The sequence below is a fragment of the Moschus berezovskii genome, chromosome 25, assembly GCF_049115385.1.
Source record: "Moschus berezovskii isolate FMDL1 chromosome 25, NW_MosBer_1.0, whole genome shotgun sequence".
Lineage (NCBI taxonomy): Eukaryota > Metazoa > Chordata > Mammalia > Artiodactyla > Moschidae > Moschus > Moschus berezovskii.
In genome coordinates this window covers 5,340,397-5,351,944 of record NC_142484.1, presented here as the reverse complement: position 1 = coordinate 5,351,944, position 11,548 = coordinate 5,340,397, and the positions used below count along the sequence as shown (strand labels likewise).

The 11,548-nt window shown below is 58.0% G+C and overlaps 1 protein-coding gene across 1 annotated transcript; it reads right to left on the bottom strand.

Annotated features, from left to right (window-relative positions):
* Positions 1-608: 608 nt before the first annotated feature.
* Positions 609-10,044, bottom strand: C25H11orf24 (chromosome 25 C11orf24 homolog). Its single transcript, XM_055415338.2, has 4 exons — positions 9,815-10,044; positions 6,537-6,734; positions 2,678-2,851; positions 609-2,033 (listed from the first exon to the last, which is right to left on the bottom strand). The coding sequence occupies exons 3-4, from the start codon at positions 2,751-2,753 to the stop codon at positions 928-930; spliced, it is 1,182 nt and encodes a 393-aa protein (XP_055271313.2). The 5' UTR covers positions 2,754-2,851; positions 6,537-6,734; positions 9,815-10,044; the 3' UTR covers positions 609-927.
* Between the last annotated feature and the right edge of the window lie 1,504 nt (positions 10,045-11,548).

Sequence of the window (11,548 nt, the reverse complement as noted above, 5' to 3'; positions counted from 1 at the left end):
GTCACGTGTGCTGAGCCCTGAGCATGTGGCATGTGACAAGCGCATGGTGTGGGCTCAGACGGCTGCTGGGAACGTGGGGCCTGGCCTCAGGCTCGCTAGGGCCTGGGGCTCCCCTGGGTTCTGGGGTGACCTGGGGTGCAGTGCTGGTAAATGACAGCCCACGGCACGACCTGCCCAGGCTCCCGCGTGGCCAGAGCACACCGTGAGCTGTGTGGGGTCCCTGAGAGCCAGGTCTGGGCAGACCCTGCCCACCTGGTTACACCGTGTAGCTCACACATGGTGTACGTGTTACACTCAGCGCTCATATTCAAAGCAAGCTCCACGCGTCCACCACGTCACGGTCCCGAGAAAGGAGGATTCGAGGAAAGGGCTCACGTCCATGCGGTGCCAGGGACCTCAGGGGTGGAGGCTCCTCCCGCCCAGGCTCGCACAGGGTCAGGCCTAAGAGAGAAGCCCAGGAGAGCAGCAGACACGGCCCACGTCCAGGACCTCATGGTACATTCAATGTCGACAATATTTCACACCATCGCTCGATCTCGAAAAGGCTCCCTGGGGAGCAACGGGGTGGAGGTTCAGGAAGCAGCCCACACAAATAGAGGGACGCGGTGTGAGTGGAAAGGGGTCATTGCTTTAATTCAGGTCAGGACCCACCCTGGGGGGCCTACCCACCCCATCCCGAGGCAGAATCGCTGGCCCCGTGTCAACATGATTGTTACAAAAATAAATATGAAAAAAGCAGCCGCTCTTTAGTGATCGTGGAATTAATCTTGACAGCAATTAAATGTGTTTAAGCATCTGGCATGTCTCCTAAATTGCACCAAAAGAATCTGGAAGCACTTTGTTTGGCCTCAGAGGCAACCTGGAAGGGAGGGCAGGGGGAGCCCAGCCCCAGGCCCAGCTGAGCGCGGTGCCCTCCCTGCCCGCAGGTCACATCTCGGAGTCGGCGTACATGCCGTTGATGAGATAGTCCACCTGCGTGTAGTCCTTCTTCCTGTAGCTCTCGTAGGCCTGCAGGGCAAACAGGATCAGGACCGTGATGAAGAGGGTGACCCCCAGCAAGAGCACCGCCAGGAGGAAACTTCTGTTCACTGAGGACAGCGCCAGGGGCTCGCTGGAGACCAACAGGTACCGGCCCTGGGTGCTGGGCTGGCACGAGTCTGTGGGTGGCACCTTGGAGTCCCCAGGGATGGGCCCCAGGGAAGTAGTACCAGGCATGGCTGCAGGCTCGGCCTGCTCCGGCGTCTGAGTCGTGCCTGGCCCTGCGGCCCCCGGCGTGGTTGTGTCCGGGCTGGGCCGCATCATGGGGGTCGTGGCCTCCACCGTGGGGGCCGGGCTGGTGTGAGGTGTGGGTGCTGCCACTGTGCTGACGGTTGGCTTGGGGGCCTTGGTCGTGGTGCCCATGGTTGTGGACACGGAAGCCGCAGATGGGGAGGCGGGCTTTGGGGTTGTGTTTAAGAGAGTGGGTGTGGGCCTCTGTGCCATGTCATCCATGGTCCAGGGCGTTGGCGCCTGGATGGTAGGGCCCTGCGTGGACACACTGAGTGCTTGGGGACTCGAGGGCATCAGGCTGGCTGTGGAAAGGCTGGCAGCGGGCCCTGGAGGACCGTGTGAGCCTGTGGGGCTGCTGACACTTGCGGGGGTGGCAGCAGCGGGCTGGGCACTTGTGGCCAGTGCGGCCGGTGTGGGTGTGGCGGGTGGCATGGCCGTCACCGGCCTAGACGCCGTGCTGTTGCCGGGCGCCCGTGAGCCAGGTGAGGACGGGGTCCTCCAGGCAGATGCCGGGGCGGGTGGCATGGGCGCCCTGGAGGCAGCTCCGGCCCGGGTCCCTCCGGCCGCCGAAGTGCCCACCTCTGTCCTATGTGCTGTCCCTGCTGTGACTGCAAGAGAGGTGTGGTCGCTTCCCCAAGTCCCTCTGGTCAGTGTGACGGGAGATGGTGTCGCCGGGGTCATTCTTTCAGCCGTTCTGTTCAAGACTCCGGTTGTTGTTTCCATGGATGAGTTTTTCTCCGAATGGTCCCACGTCTGGTTGAGGACTGTGTACCGTTAAAAGTCGGAAAAGGAGAAAGACAAATGATTGCCTTCTCATTAGAGAAGTGGATTACTCAGGTGGATTACTTGGAGCCGGTCTGAGTTTCCGGCCCGTGGGGCTGGCCAGGTTTCCCTCTTAGCTCTCTGCGCACCTCTGGCCTGCAGCCCGTCACATGGGTGCTCGGCGCTGTGGTTTAAAAACTCCTTTGCTCTCTGAACCCCAAATGCAAGGGAAGACTTCAGAGCTTCACCCTTTGATCCAATTCCCAAAATATCAAAGTCTCACATCACATGTGTGATTCACCATTAAAAAAATATCTATCCAACACACACCCAGGTTTTCAAAGCAGCTAGGTCATTGCCTGGATATTCACACAGTGCCACAACTCTTGGCTTTACAGAAGGACTTAGAGATTTCTGGGGGTGCACAGTGCCTGGCACAGAGAAGCGCAACTAAACAAGTGATGTCTGGGTCGACCAACTCCCCAGTAAACACTGGGTTTGCGGAACAAATGAACATTTGCAGGACCCAGTGAGTAACCTTGCAGGGCTCAGAGGCTGGGTCCCACATCGGCCGGACAAGCCTTCCCAGCCCAGCCCCCAGAGCCCCAGCAGGCCCGTCCAGCGGACGCATAGCTTTCTCACTTACGTGGATGCTCGGATGTGTGCAGGCTTTTGGATAAGGACCAGGAGGAAACCCAAACGATAGCGAGGGCTGTCCACATCTTGCAGGTGGGCCGGGAGCGAGGCTGGGCAGTCCCCAAGGCTCCCAGCCGGCTGCGCCTCAGGCTGCTAAGGGCTCCCTGCTGCTTGGCTGAGGGACCTACAGTCAAGACAGCAGGCATCTGGTCAGGAACTCCCTGTGGCAAGGGCTCCCCTGTCACAGTCAAGGGAGGGCGGCAGCAGGCCACAGGGTGCAAACCCAGCCAGATGTCCCCCAGGGCCTACATGCGGGAAGAGCATGCCACTTCTCAGCCATGTGTCCAGGGATCAGCCTGGTGCCTGCTTTCATGGGCTTAGAGCACTACTTGACCCACTTTTACCACGAGTCCCACCATCCCACCCCAGAGTTCAGAATATGAAAGAGCAGCAGAGAGAAAGTATAAGGACTTCCAGTTACCGAGATCACCCAAGTCCTCCTACTCAACGTGTCCTGCAGCCTGCAGGACCTGTGACGGCTGACCGCACGGGGAGATGCCACGAGCAGCCAGCTATCACCCATCCGTCATCTGGCCACCCACCCATCCGTCCAGCGTGCCCCAAGTGAGTGCCCGCTCATGTGCCAGGCAGTGCACTCAGAAGGATGACAGCCACACAACTCTCTTCTCCAGAGGGAGGCACAGAAGAGTGGTCAACGCAAGCCAGTGCCACCGCAGAGCAGAGCGTGACTCAGGGTGGGGAAACAGCGGGGGATGGCACCTGGGCAGGCCGTGAAGGGGGAGGAGGAGGAGGCTGGCCCTCTGGGCGGAGGCCCCAGAGGTGGGTGGGAGGGGCCTGGGTGCTGCGGGGCTTAGAGGGTCATGGAATTCAGCTGGTGGGGGCTGGGGCGGGGTGCCACCTGGGCCGTGTTCTGAAAGACGGATGGGATCCACCTGTTGGGAAAAGGGTGGGGGAGGTGAGTAGGGGGGAGCGGCCGGTGATGACAGCGGGGACCAGGGGACTGTGCGGTGAGACCTGGGGCTAAACTAGAGAGGGGAGGGCACTGTTCGGATTTGGGGGTGGGGGGATGGGAGCCCTGCGGGTCCGACCAAGGCAGGGTGTGACAGGTACACACAGGGGTTCCAGACGACGGCCATCTGGGGGGGGGCAGTGCAGGCGGGAGGGGGCGAGGCCCGAGGAGGCCGAGAGACTGGCCGGGGGTTCCACGGTGAGCGACAGAGGGCGGCTGAGCATGATGGTGCAGCTGCAAGGACTCAGGGTCCCCGCCTCAGCTGAGCGTCAGCAGAACGAGCACTGGCACTGGGCGCAGCCAGGACAGGCTTCCCGGGCGCACGGGGGTCTCCCCACACTCACCCCGGTCTCTCCCACGTGCCAGCACTCTCCCGTCCCTTGCTGCAGGGCAACCGAGGGGCCTGGTAGCCTTGAGGGGCCCGTCACTTCATGCCCTGCTGGTCCTGGGTGGGCCCTGAGCCTGTTCTGAGCCCCGCCCAAATGCCGGAGTCCCACGTGGTCACCCGCGAGGCCTGGGCCCTCCCTGGACAGGGGCCCAGCTGTGTGCACCCTGGGTTAGTCCCACAACCCAGCACTCCACGAAGGCCCAGGGCAGGCGGAGCACAGGTTGCTGGTGTCTGGGGGCAAGTAAGGGGACTGGGGCCCCTGAGGGCGCCCCCCACAAGCAGTCCTGCCCGCAGGCACCCTAGGCCATCAGCACAATGCTCTGGAGTTCCACAGAGCATCTTGGAAGGGAGCCTTCAAGTCGCCCTGAAGGAAACGTGCTGACTCCTCGCCCGGCACAATGCTAAGTGCTGCTCTTCATGGACCAGCGGCCGGGCTGGCTTCCTGGCCTCCCAGCAGCCCCGGGAGTCACCTTCAAGCGTCCCCATCCTGGCCCTGCGCCATCTGCCACTCCACAGCTGCCAGAGAGATTTCTGTAACCCACAAAGCCCACCCTGCCTCCGCTGCTTAAACCCCTACTCTCCCAGGATAATTCCAAAGCTTACTGACCAGTGATTTTGGCAGGAACTAAAGCCTGTGGCTGGCGATTTGTCAGGGAAGTGAATACTGAAATGTTCCCCTGAATATTCATTGGAAGGACTGATGCTGAAACTGAAGCCCCAACACTTCGGCCACTTGATGCAAAGAGCCGACTCGCTGGAAAAGACCCTGATGCTGAGAAAGATGGAAGGCAGGAGGAGAAGGGGACGACAGAGGATGAGATGGTTCGATGGCATCATCGACTCAACTGATAGGAGTTTTAAGCAACCTCCAGGAGATGGTGAAGGACAGGGAAGCCTGGCATGCTGCAGTCCACGGGGTCATAAAGAGTTGGAGACGACTGAGTGACTGAACAGCGATGTTTAGGTAACAGAAGACGCATTAACACGTTTCGTCAGTAAGCTGTCAGCATGGCGAAGCAGCCTTCCATGTCTGACCCTCAGCCCCTCCTGGATGAACCCACTTCCACCAGACGCGTAAAAGACCTGCAGTCCCCCGCCCGCCCCCGTGCAGCATAAAGGGGCCCCTTGGAGTGGCTTTCTGCCTCCTGTGAGCAGCGGGGATGTTGCAAGGTGGCCCCAGGACTGGAAAAATCCCCTTAGAGCACAAACTCTGCTGGAAGGCTATGCTCCACCTCCCCACCCCCGGCTTCTAACCAAGTGTCACCAACTTCAGTTTAGCCTCATGGTGTGCTTTCCTGCCAAAACCGTCCCGTCAGGGTTCCTGGAGTCTTACAGGTGTCAAAAGGTCCCCGGGCCCTACCAACCACAGACTCGCATCTGCGCTCTCGAGTGCGAAAGGCATCCTTTGTTCCGACAGAAACACGTGGGGGTGGGGTGGGCGGAGAAGAAACAGACCAATGTCACGAGTGAGGACTGAACCAGGGAGGTTTCAGGCACAGAGAGTGCACACACCACCCCCACCCCCACCCGCCGCGGCCGAACAGACGCAGCTGGACTCTCCGTAAATAAATGTATTGAAATGGCTCTCTCTTCGGCCAGTCACACCCAGCGAGTGCATGGAGAGTACCCCCACACCGAGCCCCACATGCTGCCTGTCTGAACCCTGGATCTCAGGGCTTCCAGAGTGCACCCTGGGCCTTAAGGCCTTCCACTGCCCGCTCACTACGAACCTCAAGAGCGGGGTCAGCAAGCTTTTTTCCTGTGAGATGCTCGATTGCAAATATTTCAGACTCTGTGGGCCATATGGGCTGTCTTGGCTACTCAAGTCTGCAAAGGTGTGGGTGATGGGTGTGTCTGTGTCCCAATAAAACTTTATTTACAAAGACAGGCAGTGGGCGGGACATGGCCACCCCGGCTCTGGGACTTCACTGAGCTTCAGAGCTGACGTTCCAGCTAAAGCAAGAAGAACCGATTCAGGGGCCTGAACAGATTTCTTCCTTCCGTCCAGCTCCTCACCCTGGAACTGATGTAGACTGTCCCATTCTTGGTCCAGGGACGGCCTCCAGGCGGCCTCTTCCCAGGGCCCCTTCTGATACGAGAGGCCCCCTCTGCCCCCACATCGCTGAGATGCAGCACCCCAAGGGGCTCCCACAGTCTCATGGTGTCACTACACGAAGCCTAGAGGGAACCTCCCAGAAACAGAAGATGGCCAGAGAACCACATGGTTCCCATCCCCACCTGGGGAGCCCTGTCTGGGGCCACCAGAGAAGGCAGAGGCTCTGACGGTGCAGTGCCACTGGCCAGGCGTCCCGGTCACTGGATGGCTCAGCCCTCTGATGTTCGTGCTTTCTGTTGCCCACCCTGACCCTGCAAAGCCCCCACAGGGCCATTTCTGGGCTCCCTGTCCTGTCACTGAGCAGGTGGCCCTGCCCACGGGCCTTGGACACTCACGAGAGGCAGCTGCTCAGGGCGCACTCCCAGGCTGGGCCATCTTCCTTGGAGAGCTGAGGGCTTGGCACTGAGGGCTCGCAGGGTGAGGTCTGGCTTTGTGGGAGGCGAGGGCAGCTTTGCAGGGCACTCCCAGGCCATGGCACGCTCTACAGCGCAGGTAGGATCCAGGCAGATTCTCCACTCTGGTAAAAGATGCATCTAGGGTTTGAAAAAGAGTAAGTGCTCCTTAGGAAAAGCAGGGGGTAATATCCAGTGAGAAGGGAGGCGTTTTCCTAGGAGACAAGCAAAACTTCAGAGAAGTCCAGAATACAGTTGTAAAGGTATGAACCAGCATTCTGTCATTGGTGAATATCTGATACACACTCAGGAAGAGATGCAAGAAATTCACCACTTTCAAGAGTGGCACACATGAGTAGGTGGTGATGCCCGAGGACCACCACTGGCTGGCTCACAATCAGACACCCACGTGCACGTGTGCCAACCAGGACCCTGTGGAGCTCCTGGGCACACAGATCTTCTTGTTCCCCCATTTCTTCTAGGCAAGACTCCAGACTCCATGACCTTCTCTCAGTTCCGAATGGCCTCACAGTTGCTAATCACAGGATGAAACCCAAGGCAAGACTAATGGACCTGACAGATTCATCAAGATTAGGAGCGGGCCCACCCTGCACACACCCTAATCTTGTCAGCAACCTCACCCTTTTGAAACTTTGCAGAAGTTACTGCCTTGTTCCTTATCACATCCCCCTGCCTGACTGTAACCTCTCGCTACTCACCAGGGAAGGGCGCACAGTTCTCGAGGCCCTAGCCTATTGTGCCCCTCTTTGCATGGCAAGCTAAGAAAGCCACTCTCTCCTTCTCCTCCATGGCTGTCTCCATAGCTGTTTGGCCTTGGTGCACAGTTAAGGTTTGAGCAACATACACACACATGCACAGGCAGTCACACTCATGCACCCATATCCATGTACACAAGGCAACACACACACGCACACTGCCCCAGGTGTACACGTACAATCATACCTGTGCGTGTGTGCAACCACACACACAGCTACACACATGAGATGTGCGTGCTCACGGAGCACATCTCAAGCTATCTCAGGGAACTCCACGGGTCTCTCAGGACACCTCGGACGGCTCCTGTCACCGCCTCGTCCCCCAGCCAGTGCTCTGGTGATCACTGCTCCAGAGACAGGGATTGGCCGCTGTGCAGAGTCAAGAGCAGGCCCTTGTGCCATGACTTCATCCCTTTGGCATGGTACGGCCCCCACCTTCCAATCCCGTATTCTAAATGTCAAGAGTCCCCTGTCGGGACCTGCGCTAATCGAAGTTGGCTCACAATGGAAAGTGAAAGTGAAGTCCCTCAGTCGTGTCCAGCTCTTTGTGACCCCCATGAACTGTAGCCCACGGGGCACCTCCATCCCTGGGATTTTCTAGGCAAGAATACTGGAGTGGGTTGCCATTTCCTTCTCTGGGGGATCCTCCCAATCCAGGGATTGAACCCGGCTCTTCCGCATTGCGGGTAGACTCTCTACCATCTAAGCCACCAGGGAAGCCCGATGGAGAAACCATCACCAAGACTTACTATCTGGTTTCCCCTGCAGAAGTTTTTGGTGTTGTTCAGTCGCTCAGTCGTGTCCAACTATGAGAACCCATGGACTGCAGCACACTAGGCTTCCCTGTCTTTCACCACAGTTTGCTCAAACTCATGTCCATTGGGTCAGTGATGCTTTAGTGAGCCTTAAAGGAGGGTCTGGCCAGTTATTCTCATGATCTGGCGTAGAAAGACTGGGCAGGTTAAGGTTTCAGAAAGAGACCCTTGGAGCAGGAAGGAAATGGTGTTAAGTAGGAGAGCGGGCCAGGAGGAAAGACAGGTTAGGCTGGTGTTGAGAGTTCTCGTTTTCAGGGCTCAGCTCCTCACGAGCTGTGCAGGAAAAGGACAGGAGCCAGGCAACACTGCATGAGCCAGGCACCCTCAGACGTGGCCCTGGGCGCCAACTTCATCATCCTTCTCCGGTCCTTGACTTTGCGCTGCCTCTCAACATCCCCTGCTTCCGATTTCTGTGCTCTCAATCTTGGCTTGATTTTTTGAAACTGTGATATACAGGGTGCTGCATGCAAGCTACCTGAAATCAGACTCCAAATTGTTTAATTCCTTTTTCTGGCTTACACAGGTTCCTGGGCCCAACACAAGTTTTACCTGCCACAGCCCATCACACTAGCAACTTATTTATCAGCGGCAGTGGCAGTGTGACTCCAAACTGGAGAAATGACACACACCAAGGAATAGGGACTGCGGAAACACACACAGGGCAAACCACAGACATCTGTCCTGATGCGTCACCTGGCTAAACTTTGGTATCAGAACCCAAGGAACACAGGCGTGTGGTTTTGTGTCTTTAGACATTGCCCTGGGTTCCAAAGGTTGTGTGTCTGCGGCAGATGGGAACCTGGAGCACTGGAGAGCATCTTAATTATATTGCTTCCTTCCAGGCTTCTGGAGTTTTGGGTATGACGCTAATTGCTGATCAAGAGCCTAATTTTTGCTGGCCATGTGGGTAAATTCCACATTCCTTTGTCCATCGGGCAAATCTGGCCTGTAAGCTGAACATTTGTATTGAAATTTTAGAGACGATTCCTCCAGGGAGGGGGAAAAAAAACATTATTAAAGGCAGATTTCTAAATAAGTATTTATGTCTTATGGCAAACCATGTGGTTGCTGGTTCCTCAAACTAGCTTAACAGCTAATGGCAAAGCCTAAGCGGCTACCCAGACTCACGTGGGGGAAGCAAGCAGGTTAAGTAGAAATGTATAAACACCCCCCTCCCAGGTAGAGAGGGCTTGGGGGAGGCCTGGATCGCCTGAAAGAGCCAGCTCTGTCGTTGAGGGGAACACTTCCTGGGGCCCAGCCTTGGGCCGGGCAGGACCTTTTAAGCTCCCCACCCATCCGGGTGTGTCCCAACTTTCCCTCCTTCACTCCAAAACTAGACCGACCGCGTCTCTTCTCCTCTGGTTCGGGGTCCTCCTAAGGCCCCCTTTGCCTCCTGCCTCTTGGGCTCCCCCATCCCCGCTCCTCCCCCAGCTGACTTCTTCCGATCCTTCCTCTCCTTCCTCGCCTCCAGTCGTCACCAGTGTGCACTCCGTACCCCCATTCATCTTGTCGCTGCCTCCCTCCTCCGCCCCTCGAGTGCCCCGTGCACCCCACCTCCCCCTCTCCGCCCCCAAGGCGGTACAGGCAGCAGTGACAACAGCTCCCCGGGACAGCACGGAGGCCCGCTTACCCGGGCGCGGCAGGCCTTGCGGCGGCCCGGCGGCCCTCGGGCGGGGGGGGAAGCGCCCGCGGTCCGGCGTGGGGACGTGGCCGGCAGCGGAGCCGCGAGACCCGATGCCAACACCGCTCAGGGCAGCCGCCCCAGCTCGGCCCCGCCCCGCCCCGCCCCGGAGGTGACGTCACGGGAGGGCGTGCGGGGTGGGCGGGGCAGCCTTGGACGACCCCGGAGCCCGACCCCCGAAACGAGTGGCGCTGCCGGAGGCGAGCCGGAAGTGAGGGGCGTGACCGCACCCGGGCCACGCCCACCGCAGAGCTGCTCAGGTTACACCTCAAGCGCGGCCGGAAGTGGCTATTTTGGACCGGTCTCTGCCGGAAGTGGTGGTTCCTGGGGCTCTGCCACCTGGCCAGGGGCACCGCCCTGTCCGGCCAAGGGTCTCGGAGAGGGTCATCTCAGACCTCCCTCGGCGGCGTGGCTGTGCCACCATCCCACAGACTTTGTCCAGGCCCAGGGGCCAGCGCTGGGACTAAGTAATAGAGATGGCCACTCGTGTGTCTTGAGCGCTTGCACGCGCCAAGCCTTGAACTTGGTTCAGTGATTTTACTCAGCAGTAACCCTGTGACACGCTTCGCACCCGTTTTACAGACGCTGAAACAGGCTCACAGAATGTTCTTTAATTGTGAGCCGTGAATAACAGTGGGGCAGAATGAAGTACAGAGTAAGGCTGACGGGACTTGACCTTCATTAGAAATAGGCTTTGAGGGGTGAGACAGAGGCTCAAGAGGTATTGGTGGTGGTGGTTTTGTCGCCAAGTCATGTCCGACTCTTGCGACCCCGTGGACTGTAGCCTGCCAGGCTCCTCTGTCCGTGGGATTCTCCAGGCAAGAATACTGGAGTTAAGTTGCTGTGCCCTCCTCCAGGGGATCGTCCTTACCCAGGGATGGAACCTGGATCTCCTGCATCGCAGGCAGATGATTTACCAACTGAACTGTGAGGGAAGAGGTGTTGGATGTGACACTCGTGTGCATGTTCCTCGGTTCTTTGTCTCGTCATGATAAAAATTTGGAGTGACGGACATTAAAGCCCCGTCAGCGTGTCACAGCTCTCGGGGCGTGGACAGACGGTGTTCTAGCTCTCAGGTCTCGAATGGACCGTGTTATAGCTCTTAGACAAATCAGTGTTACAGCTCTACTTTATTTGGAAGACAGCAGGAAAATCCATCTTCGAGGCGTGAGGGCACGTCGGTCCAAAGACACGAAGAGAACAGCTGCCCAGCGCGGTGGAGAGAGAGAGCTAGCTTTGGCTCCTCTTTTTATATGCTTTTTTTCCCCGCCCCTGGGCCTGCCCTATGTAAATTGGGCCAGCCAGGAGTGTTTGTTTTACCCGAGGTCCTCACTCCGGTCCTCGGACCTTCCTTTGTTCTATTTTCGCGGGTTTTTCCCTTCCTTGTCTTTTGGCCTCCGCCATTTTGGACTCCTTTTCCCTATTCTACCTACCTAACAGATGTATGTATATACTTGGTTTCCCTGGTGGCTCAGGTGGTAAAGAATCCACCTGCAATGCAGGAGACCTGGGTTCAGTCGCTGTGTCAGGAAGATTCCCTGAAGTAGGAAATGGCAACCCATCCCAGTGTTCTTGCCTGGAGAATCCCGTGGACAGAGGAGCCTGGCGGGCTATAGTCCACGGGGTTGCAGAATCAGACATGACTGAGTGACTGTCACACGGCTGGAGTGTGCTGTTGTGCCT